Source organism: Neoarius graeffei, chromosome 9 (assembly GCF_027579695.1).
Source record: "Neoarius graeffei isolate fNeoGra1 chromosome 9, fNeoGra1.pri, whole genome shotgun sequence".
Taxonomy (NCBI): domain Eukaryota; kingdom Metazoa; phylum Chordata; class Actinopteri; order Siluriformes; family Ariidae; genus Neoarius; species Neoarius graeffei.
Genome location: NC_083577.1, coordinates 31,994,906 through 32,011,832, shown reverse-complemented (window position 1 = coordinate 32,011,832; position 16,927 = coordinate 31,994,906). Strand labels below are relative to the sequence as shown.

Genomic DNA, 16,927 nt, shown 5'->3' with positions numbered 1-16,927 from the left:
CGAGCTGCTCCGTACCTCTCCGAGCTTTGTGCAACCTCCCAGTCAGTCAGACGCGCTGTTACTCCTGTTAGCAATGTAGCTAGGCTCAGTATGGCCAATGGTATTTTTGGGGGCTGTAGTTAGATGCAACCAAACTCTTCCACGTTTTTCCTTTTTACATAGGTTTATATGACCAGTAACATGAAACAAAATTCAGTTACACAAATTGAAACGTGGCGATTTTCTATGCTATGGAAAGTCCGCACTATAATGACAGGCGTACTAACACCTTCTGCGCGCTTCGACAGCGCATTGATACCTTCACTCCTGTTTTCCCCTGCCCCCCCTCTCCCCCGCCCCCCTGACTAGACTGTGTTCCAAGGAGTGCAGGCTACTTGTCTTGGTGGTCACGTTGGTTGTATTGACGGCAGTTAGGGGGGGGGGCGGGGGAAAGAAAAAAAAACAGGAGTGAAGGTATCAATGCGCTGTCGAAGCGCGCAGAAGGTGTTAGTACGCCTGTCATTATAGTGCAGACTTTCCATAGCATAGAAAATCGCCACGTTTCAATTTGTGTAACTGAACTTTGTTTCATGTCACTGGTCATATAAACCTATGTAAAAAGGAAAAACGTGGAAGAGTTTGGTCGCATCTAACTACAGCCCCAAAAAATACCATTGGCCATGCTGAGCCTAGCTACTTTGCTAACAGGAGTAACAGCGCGTCTGACTGACTGGGAGGTCGCACAAAGCTCGGAGAGGTACGGATCAGCTCGTCTCAATTCAGAGAAGAACATATTTCATTATGGAAGTACGGTGGACTGTTCCTTTAACTGCCACCAAATCCCATGTATGAAATTGACTACATGTTTAATTTGGATGAATGAAAACATCCAGCGCACCTATTTATTTTGCAAAACATTGCTATACAGTCATGGGGAAAAAGAAAGTCAAATTGTTTGGAGATGGCCTTATGACCTTTCCCAGATTGATGAGCAGCAACAGTTGCTTAGCTGAAGTCATGGCTGATGTCCTTTCTTCTTGGCATGATGTAGACACATACCGTACCTGAGAGCTTGCTTCACAACACCAGATTGTCAAAAGTTCTGCTTTAATTGTGATAGTCACACTTCTTGATGATTAACTAATCTTGTGCATTTCTTTAGTAACACCCGACTGCTAATTACTCTCCTAATGACTGTGGAAGTAGGAAGGGTGTACTTATTTTTTTCTCCCACCTGGTTCCTGAATATTGATTGATTTTTTGGGAGAAAACATGATCGCATATTGAAATCTGTTGTGCTTTTGTATTTTTATTTATTTATTTATTTATTTATTTATTTTGTCACCTGAGGTTATTTCTTTGTTTGTAGAAGTTTTGAGGACCACCTAATTATTATTTATAACTTTTATATATGACTATTTATAACAAAAACTGAAATATAAAAACCAGAGGTGGACATTTACTTGAGTACTGTACTTAAGTATACTTTTTGAGTATCTGTACTTTACTTGAGTATTATTATTTTTTTAAACTTATGACTTTAACTTCACTACATTTGAAAGGCAAATATCGTACTTTTCACTCCACTACATTTCTATCAAGGTCCTCGTTACTATGAAGCAGCTTTGAAAACGGATGTGTTTTTCTTTTCTAGAACGCGATTGGTTTTTTCGCAGGTGATACTGAGACCGCCCGTCAGTAATCACTACGGTCACGTCACGTCCATAGACTGGATAAAATCAAGTTTAGTGATTTCTCAGCAGCGTTATTTGAACACAATTAGTTGATGGCAGAATGGAAGGAGGCGGTTCTTCTGGGGAATGCACACACACCCATGGCCATACCTAGAACCCATGTTTCAGTTTTCTGAAAGGATTAAAGATTCGTTTCATTTTAAATGTTTGCTTTGTTTGCCGAAAACAAACCACATCACGGCCTACAAAAACTCGATGTCCAACCTGCTGAAGCATATTGAGGTATATAAACGTTTTATTCCAAGAGAAAGCCTGCAACAAAGTTATCTGTGCTTTTAGAGCTAGCAATAATGTTGCAATCGCTATGTGGTCTGGTTAGTCAAATGACTTTCTATGGATTTGCCCGCCAAGTTGCCCTAGCCTTGTCCACGGCTAACACACAGCTCGTTAACTTGGACACTGTTAGTTAGCATGTAAAAACAGAGTTACGCTAACATGAATAACGTTAACTTGTCTGAAGTGCTTTCAGAAATGCTTTAGCATAGTCTTGCCAAATAAACAGAATGCAGAAATCTTTATTTTGTAGTAGCATTAGCTACCCAGTATGATTTTGCGTTTGAAAAGAGTTTGCTAGCATGTCAGGTGGAGTTTCACTGAATAGCTAGTGTAATGTTAAACCACCATGATGCACAGCATGCGTTCATTTTGTGAATTCACGTTTCTGTCTTTGGTAACGGCGTTAGATTTTGTAAGCGTTGTGGCAATAATACAACAATGCGTTGACAGAAAATGTACTTTTAATACTTAAGTATTTTCAAAAGCAAGTACTTCAGTACTTTAAAGGGCTGATGACACAATTTCTTAAATAAACTATACAACATGGCAAACATGTTAGATTTCTGTTATAATTACGTGAAAAGAAGCTGTTGTTACGCAAATATCCAACTTTTAATTGCACAGCGCAAGAAAACTGGGTCCGTGGCTCGCGGCCATGTTGTGACGTCAGCGGAAGAACACGCTGTGGTTCACTGGCTGTTCTACTCTGGTTCTACTCAATGGAAATGGCGCATGAAAACGCCGGTGAGCTCTCTAGTGCTAGCTCTTCCTCTTCTGGGAGTCTAGAATTGTGTTGATCTCTTCCGAATAGAATCTATGATAGCCTACCCTCTTTACCCTTTGCCTCTCGTTGCTAGGCGGCAGTTACATGAAAGCCACAGGCTTTCACAAGCAAATACATGACTGATATCACGCCGACTTTATGATTACATTTATGATTATCATGTAGAATCTATAGCTCTACGTACCTTTATCTTATGTCGTTTCACAACACGTTCTGACAGGAGGACTGTCTTTGGATCCGGCGTAGCTACTAGTAGACCCCCTCTGGAATACTGGCAGTGTTGCCAGATTGGGAGGAATCCCGCCCAGTTGGGCAGTTTCAAGTGCATCTTGGTGGGTTTTGAACATATTTTGGGCTGGAAAACCTCAGCAGTATCTGGTTCAAAACCCACCAAAATGCACTTGAAACCGCTCAACTGGGCGGGAAACCTCCCAATCTGGCAACACTGTGTAGGCACTGCTGATGGTAGTAACACACGTTTGTGATGAACTGAACACCCAAGAGATTCTTTTAAGCTGGGAAGGGTGTCAAAACAATCCAAATCGAAGTGTTCAGAGCACAGGACGGATGTTGGTGAGGGCTCCCACTTGTCACGAGTGTGCCTGACTTGCTTCACCCACTTTGCATGCAGCTCGGGATCTCTGGGAAACTTGAATAAACTTACCCCATCCTTGTAGGTTTTGGAGCAAAAGCCGGCAACACAACGCGAAGGCATAATAACTAATATATATATATATATATATATATATATATATATATATATATATATAATGTATAATGTATAATAATAATACTAATAATGACAAACTGAACACCTGTCGCATCAACAACAAACTGGTAAGTTAGGAGGAAGGTTCTTTCGCTGACGTCATATAGCTCCTCCTCCTCTTTCATCTCCTGGGTGCTGCAGCCCCGTCAAATTTGCCCAAATAGCCACGTTTTTTATCATAACTTGTAAAATAGGCGCCTTCGTGAATTAATATATGGATCATCAGGAATTACTTTTTTATGTTATAAAACATCGCCAAAGATGTCAAAAACGTGTCATCAGCACTTTAACTTAAGTAAAAAATTGACTGGACTACTTTCACTTGTATCGGAGTAACATTTGACCAGTCAGATCTGTACTTTGACTGAAGTAATGAAGTTGGGTACTTTGTCCACCTCTGATAAAAACATAGAACTGAAGGAGGGTGTACTTTCTTTCTCCCATGACTGCAGTTATCCTGTTGTACGAAAAATCCTCAATCCTTAACTTATCGAGTATGCTTGAAGATTTGTGCACCGGGCAGCACAGTGGTGTAGTGGTTAGCACTGTCACCTCACAGTAAGAAGTTTCTGGGTTTGCGCCCAGTGGCCGACAGAGGCCTTTCTGTGTGGGGTTTGCATGTTCTCCCCGTGTTTTGCGTGGGTTTCCTCCAGGTGCTCCGGTCGCCCCCCCCCCCCCCCCACAGTTCAAAGACATGCAGTTAGGTTAGCATGGGGCGGCCTTGGGCTGAATTGCCCAGCTAACCCCCAGCTGCTCCCCGGGCGCTGTAGCATGGCTGCCCACTGCTCTGGGTATGTGTGTGTGCTCATTGCTCACGTGTGTGTGTGTTCACTGCTTCAGATGGGTTAAATGCAGAGAGGAATTTCACTGTGTTTAAGTGTACGTGTGGTAAATAAAGTTGTTGTTGTTCTCCTTCTTCTTCTTTCTGACTGTTAAAAAATGCCACCAATAACTGTAATAACCAATTGGTGCCTTTGTGCAAAAATGTCCTTAGTATCAAAACCCACTGATCGCATTTTTTTAAAATCCCTCTCTGATATTTGGATGGGAGGCAGAAAATAATGGTAACCTTAATATCAGTAGCCTGCTATTTTATTTTAGGATTAGTTGGTACAATCCCTTGCAGAGTGTGTCTACCTGAGCTAACACTGGTGGGGACAGGCATGCAAACTGAGGGTCTCCAGGTGGGTGCCCTAATGGTATTTGGGTGGAGTGTGGAGGAATAACACTTCATTGGAGTCATCAGGTGGGCACCCTTCTTCTTAGGTGTTTCGATGATAGGCCCACAACACCTCCGGAGGGCTCTTCGGCGACATCTGGCGTCCCAGGTGTGCCCCCCTCTGCTTTAACTCTCACTATTCACCCTAATGGAGCAGCTGTTATTTGGGGGCCCAGGTGATGTCTCTCCTCTTAATCCAAAGCCAATCAGTGCGTTTACATGCACATAGAGAAAATCGAATTTCTGCCGTAGCTCGACTGAAATCGAAGTTCTAAATGCCATGGAAACACCTTAGCTCGGCTGAAATCGAACCAAACTGGATTTCTCGTAATCGAGCTACGCGACCTAGATTATGCAATTGTAGCCGAGCTACTTAGTGCATGTATACCCTATCGAGCTACGTAGTCGAGCTACTTACTTCAACACTGCCCCTTCCAGAAGTGACGAGTGACGAGACCACAAGCGGGAAACACAACAGCCTCGGTCGGCATGAAAACAGTAGTAGAAACGTGCACTTCTGGAGCAATGAGGAGATAGAGTTCATGCTCATTCAGCTTAAGGAGTTGAAATATATATATATATATATATATATATATATATATATATATATATAAAATATATCTCAATGTTGCTGTCCTCGTCGTCGTTCTTCTTGTGAACACGGAACTGATAACTTTGTTTATACTCTTGAATAGCTCTTCTTCATGACGACAACCGGAAGTGTACCAACACGATGGGGCATGTAGCGCCACCTGTGGCTCGGGTGCACAATGTACCTCACACAATAGCTCGATTTCCTTGTGTGCATGTAGGATTGGATTTCTCTGGCACCCCTGCTGGGACCCTTAGCTCGATTACCGACAGTAGCTCGATTTGGATGTGCATGTAAACGCACTGACTGACTGGCCTGTTGGGCAGGACTGGAAAGGACTTTTATGGCTTGCCATTGGGCTTGACTTCTGACTGTCAGAAATGGCGAGCTGAGGTGAAGTGAGGACCCAAGAGCAGACTCAAGACAGGCAGTGTACAAAAAGAAACTTCTTTGATGAAGTATAGGGCAGAGGTACAATAGGGCTCAGGCAAAAATCAGTGGTCAAAGAACGGGCCAAGAGGCCAAAACACAGAAGAGCAGGCAGGCATGGTCAGGGACAAAAACAGGAGAGAAAAATCTTCACAAAAACTGAAGAAAACAGGGACAAGGGAAACCCAGGTAGAGGAAGCAAAAAACACAAGCCAAAGGAACAGGCAGGTACAACAGGGGCAAAAACTGGACAGAAAATGAGACAAAAAACATGGGATGATACAGGCAGGGGGAATCAATAAGTCACAATACCAAAGGGCTGTAGCGAGGCGAGGAAAGTCTGCTAGAGACAGTCTGGCAACTGGAGTAGCTCCAAACAGCTCTTAAGAAGGCCCTGGCTGATGGGAGAGGAGTGGTAGCAGGTCTGGGAGTGCCGCTTCCGGGGAAAATGGCCTACAGCAGGGCAGGACTGAATTCCTGTCCCGGATCCGGCTTGGAGCCGGCATGGAAGCCCCACAAACTCAGGCATGGATGGACTGGACCGGACTGTGACACCACTGACTCCCATGTCCTTAAGCAGCCTGGTGGTTGACTTACCAACAAAACCTCTGCAGCCGACCTCAACTGGGCAGATCCTAACCTTCTAGCCACGTTGCTCAGCACCGGCTGCCAGCTCGGCATACTTCAAGCTTTTGCACTCATATGCCTCCTCCACAGCATCCTCTCAGGGGACGGTCAGCTCTGAACTTATTTTGAACAACTTTGAGCAGTTTTGGAAATGGACTCAGAATCTGTGATGGAGGTCACGTTTTCCATGCGGTTTGTTTGTCTGACTTGAAGCAGGATTGTGCAAAACCTACCAATACAATTTCCATGGAACTTGGTGGAAGGGTGTAGCATAGGTCAAGGAAGAACCCATTAAATTTTGGAGGTGATCCGAGTCACGAGATGGATCTATGAATTTAGTTTTTCTTTCACTAATGTTGCAAGATAAGGCATTTGGCCTTGCTGGACGTCTATTCTCTCCAAGTGCCCTTCTAGCTCAGGTTTGTGATTTTTCCACCCCTGTAGTTTTGATTAAAATTGTGCAAATAAAGGTAGACTGACTGTTTCCCAGCTGCTTTTTAACCCCAATTAGTGTCTTTTTTTGCTTTTTCTCAACTGCATAAATTGCTCTTGGGTGAATGATTTCATTGCCATATGTCCTTTGTGCAGATTGCCAGTGATGAGCCTCCACCAGATGCTTGCTCTGCCTTCGTCTCCATCCATGGCCAACATGCGTGCAGCACCAAGAACATGAAGAAACTCCTGAAGGGTGCCTCAGGCAGGTAACACATTTTTGCTCATTGTGGTATTTCCTTAAGTGGTCTTCTGTTCTTTCTTAACAATACTGTTTGCTGGGATTGTGCTGGAGAATACTGTTAAATTAGAAATTGCATCTGTTCAAAGTCTACTGTTGCTGCGTGCTTGCAGTGTTTGAGGCTGGCATTATGAGTGATTAAGAGGTTGCTAATCCATGGCTTCATTAATGGCAGATTAAAAATACATTATGCATGTTGTATGGTTTTACTGTTTACTCCAACAACAGAAACTCTGGATTGTGAGAGATTGCATAAAAAAAAAAAAGTGTTTAATTCACTCACTCATTTACTCACCCATTCACAAGTTAATATTCTCTCAGATTCAACCTGAATCTACAGGTTTCGAAGGCGAAACACCATAACAGCACTGCTTCAGTGACACTGTATTTATTCAGTCATTAAGCAGGTTTGTAGTGCTCGAGTCCAGGACTCGTGCCCTAATTTTCAGGACTTGAGCACTGATGACTTGGACTCGGACTCGTGCATTAACTGCATTTGGACTCACAAATTGCAGACGAGGACTCGGAATTTTTCTTTATTTTTTGTAGCATGCCATGATACTTTGGCATAATATATTTATATCTACATTAATTTTTGTACTAATTTCATGCAAGAGTGTCACACCTGCACGCCTTGGCGTGTGCATCAGATAGACTCTCGGGTGCATTCTGGATAGCGCATGCACCAAGTGGACTCTCGCGCGCGCCGTAAATGACTCGTACCGACACAGGATTAAGGCGCAATCGGGGCGCCTATATAAAAACTGAAAACATATTTATTTTGCGGGCGGCACGGTGGTGTAGTGGTTGGCGCTGTCGCCTCACAGCAAGAAGGTCCGGGTTCGAGCCCCATGGCCGGCGAGGGCCTTTCTGTGGAGTTTGCATGTTGTCCCCATGTCCGCGTGGGTTTCCTCCGGGTGCTCCGGTTTCCCCCACAGTCCAAAGACATGCAGGTTAGGTTAACTGGTGACTCTAAATTGACCGTAGGTGTGAGTGTGAATGGTTGTCTGTGTCTATGTGTCAGCCCTGTGATGACCTGGCGACTTGTCCAGGGTGTACCCTGCCTTTCGCCCGTAGTCAGCTGGGATAGGCTCCAGCTTGCCTGCGACCCTGTAGAACAGGATAAAGCAGCTAGAGATGATGAGATGAGATACTTATTTTGCGAAGTATTGAGTTGCGTTGCTGACACATTACTGAGCCTTATTTTCTTGTTTGGTTTCCTGATTTCCTGTTTTTCGTCTTTGGTTCTGCGGAGTCTACGATAGCCTGTTCGTGCCTCGCTCGACTTATTGCCTGTTTCACCGTTTTACGATTTTGCCTGCCGTTCTGGATTGTTTACCGTCTTCACTTGTATTAATAAACACCTTCTGCACTTACATCCATCTCCCAACCATCTCTGACCGAATACTTCGCACTCCCTGATAAAGAGAAGCACATTCACTTGTTCATACGTCATGTTCAGGAACAAACTCATGTTAATGGCGCTAAAACAGCCGCCGTCAAATGGTGCGGTTGGAGTCTTGTTCTCGGACTCAACTCGGCTCAATAGTGGACTCGACTCAGTTTTTTTTTTTATGACTTGGACTTGACTCGGACTCGAAGTTTAGTGACTCGACTACAACCTTGTCATTAAATGTGAATTAAACAAACCAGACCATGCCAACACAGAACTGTCTGTGGAAATTCTTACTCTCACAGGGAGCCTGGGGGATCAATTCACATATGTGTCAGAAAACAGAATCCAGGGACACATGTCCGCCCGGGGGCATTTTGAGTTATTGACAGATTCAGAAAGTACAGTTTCTCAGCTTTCCAATGATGCCTTCCATGTGGAGATCTGACAATATTTGAAGAATGTGTGGCCTTTTGAAAGTGTATACTTCTTAAAACAGAAAAGGGAGAAAATCACCCTCAAAGTTTTCCATCTCAGCTACTCTGGGTGTAGGGCGGGCACATAATGCTGCTCATCTGCATGACATTAAGGAAAGCCCTACCCCCTACTAGCTAGCACGATGCTACTTTCATGTAAACAAAGATCACCACGTCAATTTTCCTTCCATGCAAAGTATGCCCAACACAATTATGAACTACAAAAATAAGTCCTAAAGTATACTTTAACGTTTTGTGGTTGAAAAATTACACTGTAAGAAAGAAAGATAGCACAATGATGACACAACTAACACAACGCTAGTTTCATGTAAAGCCTCGGTCACAACCGGCCGTACCGTGCTCCTACGGCCGGTCTACACGCAAAAAACGCACGAGAGCGCGCGTGTGACATGCTGATTTTCGAGATGCAGACTGGCCGCAGAGGTTCTTTGTCATGTCAAACAAACTCTACGGGCGCTTACATTTTTTTCAAGTTGCAAGACAAACTTATGGCCAACGCGCGTCTTTCTCCATGAACAAAAAAAAAAACGCAGCGATTTGGGAAACGCCAAAAATCACACGGCCAAAAAATCGTATGTCCGGTTGTGACCTAGGCTTAACCAAACCACAGCACTCTCCGTTACATGCAAAAATAACCACACAGCCTTAGATTAATAAACTTACCCCATCAGAAAGAGAAACGGCACCTTGCACACATCAATGCCTCCGATGGAATATAGTCCTAGAACAGTCCGTATATCATCCGATCATTCAAGTATTCCATTCAATCTGGAAAACGAGGTTGCGTTTTTTTTTTTTTGCTAGAAATGGTTATCTCCGATGTAAATACCGAGTGTCTGTTTGCTTCGCGGTGTTTCAGCTCCTCTGCGCTCTGTTTAACTTCCTCATTCCATAGTGAAATTACATGCCTGTATGCAGCTAAGTAGCCATGCGCTCAGCCCGTATCATACAGCTGATTCGCGAAAAAAACAACAACAAAAGACTTAAATCATCATGTGAATGGCCCATATGGTAATTTACCCACACACCCCAGCAGGCTACAGTCCTGACAAAAACGAGACAATTTGCAACAAAAAATGTATGCTTTTCCAACAAAACAATCTATTATCTGAAATACTGATTGCATTCTTCAAGATCTCAACTTGCATATGATGGAAAAAAACAAAAATCACAAATTTCGAAAAAAAAAATGCTTCTTTTGCGATTATCTCGGATTCGTTTCGGCCGACATGTGTCCCTGGATTCGGTGAGGGGTCACATATGGAATAGAAGTCCTTGATCAAAATATGTGGTTCCAAGTCAGGTTTTGTCCTGTACTGCAGCCCTGTCTGTTGATTTGGTTTCACGTTTTTATATTTCAGGCCAAATCCGTACTTGTATAAGAATGATCATAAGTATCCAGGGGTGAACAGGACAGATCTTCCTGTCGTCATACTTTATGCTGAAATCGGCACCAAAAAGTTCAACGCATTCCATAAGGTTCTTTCTGAGAAGGCAGAAGAGGGGAAGCTAATCTATGTGCTGCGCCATTTTGTCGCTGTGAGTTCATTTCTTGTTACCGAAATAATTATTTCAACAGACTTTCAAAGAAAATAATTGGTGCTTGCATGTGGTTTATTGCAAGTTCTCCTGTGTGTCACAACAGGAGCCAAAGAAGCAGCACATGCTTCTGTCTGGATATGGTGTGGAACTCGCTATTAAAAGTACCGAGTACAAAGCTGTGGATGATACACAAGTTAAAGGTATATGTTATGATCTCCAGTTGCTCACACCTTAATGATTATCGTAACTATTTTGTGAAGATTCTTAAGGCAATATGTTTCTTTTTTTTCCCTTTCAGATTCAAAATCAACAGCCACTTATGAAGAGGACGACACAGATGACGTTCAGGGCTTTTTATTTGGAAAATTAAGGTCAAAATATGCAAGTCTTATAGTTTTCAGCCATTAAATGCCCTTTCTGTTACATATAGTGGTATTTTAGAGTGAGAATGTCATCAATTATATTATGTTCCAAACGGAATACAAATGCATTCAAAGGATTAATGTCCATTATACGCTCTCTCTGCAGGGACTCTCATCCAGAACTGCGGGAGCAGTTAGGAGAATTGAGGAGACATCTGTTGGAAAGCATGAATGACATGGCGCCTCTCAAAGTGTGGGAGCTACAAGGTAAACACACTGCGTTTATTAATAACCCTCTCTTTAACCTGTAGTCCAGGCCTCTATGTGTGTCCAAGCAGCTTCATGTGGGGTGAAGAGAGTAATCTGTGCACACCTTGCGAAATGTCCGGGTGACAAATGGAGAAGCGGCACAAATGCTGTGCTTTCTGCCTGAGTTTGGTGCAGTGATCTGTTCTACTCTGACACGCTGACTGCTGAACAGATGCTAATGGCCAGCACCAAATCTTCTGGGTTGTACTGTATTTGTTCTTTAAAGCGATTAACCCCAGGAAATTTTGAAACTACAGGGTTATGAAATGTCATCATTATACATTAAAGTGCATATCCTGGACCAATTTCGTTTTTTTTTATATGAAAGTATGTCCCTTTACACACTCATCCAGAAGGGTAATTTTGCACAAGGCCATCTGTCTACAGCAGAAAAAAAAAATAAAATAACAAAACGCGTCTGGAAAAATCCCAAGGGAGTCTGGAGCCAGATTCGTGACGTCACGTGCGGAAGCGCCAGCAGGCTGAGAGCGCTTGCATGGTTTCAGTGCACAGCCTGTGTAGACCAAGTTTAGCAGCTAGCGATTTTGCATTGAAATATGGAATTGTCACCTTCAGCTTCTAAACCCATGGATTCATGTATCAATGCTCATCTATCTATTGTTACATGAATCATATTTTTTCTAGGCGGCACGGTGGTGTAGTGGTTAGCACTGTTGCCTCACAGCAAGAAGGTCCTGGGTTCGAGCCCCGTGGCCGGCGAGGGCCTTTCTGTGCAGAGTTTGCATGTTCTCCCCGTGTCCGTGTGGGTTTCCTCCGGGTGCTCCGGTTTCCCCCACAGTCCAAAGACATGCAGGTTAGGTTAACTGGCGACTCTAAATTGACTGTAGGTGTGAATGTGAGTGTAAATGGTTGTCTGTGTCTATGTGTCAGCCCTGTGATGACCTGGCGACTTGTCCAGGGTGTACCCCGCCTTTTGCCCGTAGTCAGCTGGGATAGGCTCCAGCTTGCCTGCGACCCTGTAGAACAGGATAAAGCGGCTAGAGATAATGAGATGAGATATGAGATTTTTTTCTAATTACTATTATGTATTTATATATTTCTTCATTTCGAAGAGTACTGGCTACTGTAGGAGAAAGATTTCATAAGCTACACACATGGAATCGGCTAAGCAGGGTTGTATATACATTTCATGTGTTTGTCAGGTCCCAAGATCTCAAGCCCTGACACGCATATCCCTTGATACATGTGAAGTAAGTGGATCATCGCCCAGCGCTTTCGTGTTGTTTACTTTTATGTGTCAATAAATAACATTATCCGTGTACCACACAAACACAGGAACACCTAATTTGGAGTATAGCCTCTCTTATTTCTTACCCTGGCAACAGTCAACTTGTGAATTGCCGATTTTCTTGGTCTTTTTCTCGGCTCTGCTTGGTCCTCGGCTTCGAGGGCCTCAGTGGATGCGGCACTTCGCCTTCTGTCAGGGGAGACGAACATGGCTGGCTCCTTTGGTGACGCTGACACAGATGGAGACGGTGTTGCTTTGGGCATTCTAACAGATGGAACTGCGTCTTTTTTCAGATCAAGTTGCCTCGCGAAGCCCATTTCCCACTGCAAATATTTCTCAAAGTCGTCGGGCCTTGTGAAGTGAGCACCGCAAATAATGCTGTAGTCTGTAGCATGTAGCCAGTTTTTCCGGGGAAAAGCTCCCATTTCTCTCTCATTGTCCGGTCTTTTGGGAAACGATGAGTACTAATCCCATCAAGATTGGTGTTGCTACACCTTCCTACGATACATCTGTTAACCATTTTAATAATTACGTGATAACGATGAAGAAATTTGCAGAAAACCACCAGGTCGTTTTCTCATAAACAAACCAGCGCTGGCGTAGGATTCAGAGGGAGGCGTCCCGCACACGACGTCACGAAAATCAACGTTTGCCGGGAAATCCAAATGCCAAGTTTTTTCAGAGGCGGACCAATTTGCCTCAAATGGCTTGATTTCAACTGAATTTTTCTGGTATTGCGCAAGGTTAAAAAAATTGCGTAAAATGTAACAGATATTTGACTAAAGTTTAATATAAAATAGGAGAATTACATTGATCTCGCTCCTGAATTTACCCGTGATATGCACTTTAATACAAGATGTTCTAGGTGAAAAAAAATTAAGTGGACTTTAGCTTAAAAACCGTGTTAAAGTTGTAACATCAGTCCGTTGGGCCATTTCCCCGGGCGCGGCCATTCCGGATTAGCCAGATACATGGATGTTTTAGGAGACGAGAATGAGGGTGGCGCTGCATGACATAGGATTCCACACGACAGCGTACTGTGTCGCGTCAAACGGGTGGAGGATAAGCAGGCAATAAACTAGCCGATACTTTATTTTTTGATTCCTGCATTGCCATAATTTTTGTGGAGAAATGCAAACAAATTGACTGAGAAGTCACGCTAGATCATAATATTATACTCTAGTCTAGTTGGCACAACAGAAGGACTCTTAGGCACGCTCTGGACAGCGCATGCTTCCGAACTGACTCACACGTGTGCCGCAAATAACACACACCTGCACTGGATTAGGGCGCAATCAGCACGCCTAAATAAGGACTCAGAATACAGACTTACTTTGCGAAGTATTGCGTTGTTGTGACACATTGCCGAGCCTTGTTTCCTGACTGATTTCCTCTCGTTTTTGACCCTGCTTATGCCTACGATACCCTGTTTTGCCTCACTCGAGGTTTTGCCGTTCACGATATACACATGCCGATTTGGACTGTTTGTCTGTTTGCACTTTTCTTTATAATAAAGGTCTTCTGCACTTACATCCATCTCCAACTGTCCCTGACAGAATACTTCGCCCCGCTGACACTAGTATAGCATGCACTTGTACACCTCTGCTATGCTCGCGGAAAATGACATCACGCACAATAGAGTTATGGCGGCCTCCCTGACAAAAAATAGTCCCATCACTTTAGTGGTTATATCGTTAAGAACAAATTCACCATGCAGCCTTTTTAATAAAGGACAGACATAAAGACTGACTTCTAGCTCAGTTTGTTTATTTGCGAGATACTTTCTTTAAGGTAGTGAACTTTGTGTATCTAAATAAAACCATAAAATCTTGAAGTCCTCTCAGACATTCTGATTTTCTTATTTCTCTTGACTATATTACAGTTAAGTGCAAAATTTTATTTTAAACAATAGTATTTCAGGATATGTAGGTACAGTGGATATAAAAAGTCTACACACCCCGTTAAAATGATTGGTTTTTCTGATGTAAAAAATGAGACCACGATAAATAATTTCAAAACTTTTCCAATCTTTAATGTGATCAATAATGTACAGTTCAATTGAAAAACATACAAATCTGTTAGGGGGAATAACATAAAGTACAATAAGCTGGTTGCATAAGAGTACACACCCTTAAACTAATAATTTGTCGAAGCACCTTTTGATTTAATTACAGCGTTCAGTCTTTTTGGGTCGGAGTCTATCAGCCTGCCACATCTAGACTTGGCAATATTTGCCCACTCTTCCTTGCAAAAGCGCTCCAAATCTGTCAGATTGCGAGGGCGTCTCTTGTGCACAGCCCTCTTCAGGTCACCCCACAGATTTTCAATTGGATTTAGGTCTGGGCTCTGGTTGGGCCATTCCAAAACTTTTAATTTTCTTCTGGTAAAGCCATTCTTTTGTTGATTTCAATGTATGCTTGGGGTCATTATCGTGCTGAAAGATGAAATCCCTCTTCATCTTCAGCTTTCTAGCAGGCACCTGAAGTTTTGGGGCCAAAATTGACTGGTATTTAGAACTGTTCATAATTCCCTCCACCTTGACTAAAGCCCCTGTTCCAGCTGAAGAAAAACAACCCCAAAACATGATGCTGCCGCCACCATGCTTCACCGTGGTATGGTGTTCTTTTGGTGATGTGCAGTGTTGTTTTTGCGCCAAACGTACCTTTTGGAATTGTGGCCAAAAAGTTCAACCTTGGTTTCATCGGACCAGAACACATTTTCCCACATGCTTTTGGGAGAGTTGATGTATTCTGTTGCAAAATTTAGCCGGGCCTGGATGTTTTTCTTTGACCCTACCTCATAGTCCAGGCATATGAAGAATACAGGAGATTGTTGTCACATGTACAACCCCGATTCCAAAAAAGTTGGGACAAAGTACAAATTGTAAATAAAAACGGAATGCAATAATTTACCAATCTCAAAAAACTGATATTGTATTCACAATAGAACATAGACAACATATCAAATGTCAAAAGTGAGACATTTTGAAATTGCATGCCAAATATTGGCTCATTTGAAATTTCATGACAGCAACACATCTCAAAAAAGTTGGGACAGGGGCAATAAGAGGCTGGAAAAGTTAAAGGTACAAAAAAGGAACAGCTGGAGGACCAAATTGCAACTCATTAGGTCAATTGGCAATAGGTCATTAACATGACTGGGTATAAAAAGAGCATCTTGGAGTGGCAGCGGCTCTCAGAAGTAAAGATGGGAAGAGGATCACCAATCCCCCTAATTCTGCGCCGACAAATAGTGGAGCAATATCAGAAAGGAGTTCAACAGTGTAAAATTGCAAAGAGTTTGAACATATCATCATCTACAGTGCATAATATCATCAAAAGATTCGGAGAATCTGGAAGAATCTCTGTGCGTGAGGGTCAAGGCCGGAAAACCGTACTGGGTGCCCGTGATCTTTGGGCCCTTAGACGGCTCTGCATCACATACAGGCATGCTTCTGTATTGGAAATCACAAAATGGGCTCAGGAATATTTCCAGAGAACATTATCTGTGAACACAATTCACTGTGCCATCCGCCGTTGCCAGCTAAAACTCTATAGTTCAAAGAAGAAGCCGTATCTAAACATGATCCAGAAGCGCAGACGTCTTCTCTGGGCCAAGGCTCATTTAAAATGGACTGTGGCAAAGTGGAAAACTGTTCTGTGGTCAGACGAATCAAAATTTGAAGTTCTTTATGGAAATCAGGGATGCCGTGTCATTCGGACTAAAGAGGAGAAGGACGACCCAAGTTGTTATCAGCGCTCAGTTCAGAAGCCTGCATCTCTGATGGTATGGGGTTGCATTAGTGCGTGTGGCATGGGCAGCTTACACATCTGGAAAGACACCATCAATGCTGAAAGGTATATCCAGGTTCTAGAGCAACATATGCTCCCATCCAGATGACGTCTCTTTCAGGGAAGACCTTGCATTTTCCAACATGACAATGCCAAACCACATACTGCATCAATTACAGCATCATGGCTGCGTAGAAGAAGGGTCCGGGTACTGAACTGGCCAGCCTGCAGTCCAGATCTTTCACCCATAGAAAACATTTGGTGCATCATAAAATGGAAGATACGACAGAAAAGACCTAAGACAGTTGAGCTACTTGAATCCTACATTAGACAAGAATGGGTTAACATTCCTATCCCTAAACTTGAGCAACTTGTCTCCTCAGTCCCCAGACGTTTACAGACTGTTGTAAAGAGAAAAGGGGATGTCTCACAGTGGTAAACATGGCCTTGTCCCAACTTTTTTGAGATGTGTTGTTGTCATGAAATTTAAAATCACCTAATTTTTCTCTTTAAATGATACATTTTCTCAGTTTAAACATTTGATGTGTCATCTATGTTCTATTCTGAATAAAATATGGAATTTTGAAACTTCCACATCATTGCATTCCGTTTTTATTTACAA

General features: G+C 43.0%; 1 protein-coding gene across 3 annotated transcripts in view; it reads left to right on the top strand.

Moving 5' to 3' along the window:
- uggt2 (UDP-glucose glycoprotein glucosyltransferase 2) overlaps positions 1-16,927 on the top strand; it is a 163,853-nt gene that overhangs the window by 23,787 nt on the left and 123,139 nt on the right. For all 3 annotated transcript variants that reach the window (XM_060929312.1, XM_060929313.1, XM_060929314.1), the window contains exons 5-9: positions 7,018-7,130; positions 10,414-10,591; positions 10,698-10,794; positions 10,893-10,965; positions 11,123-11,223. In XM_060929312.1, coding sequence (XP_060785295.1) covers positions 7,018-7,130; positions 10,414-10,591; positions 10,698-10,794; positions 10,893-10,965; positions 11,123-11,223 — 562 coding nt within the window. The remainder of the gene's footprint in view (positions 1-7,017; positions 7,131-10,413; positions 10,592-10,697; positions 10,795-10,892; positions 10,966-11,122; positions 11,224-16,927) is intronic.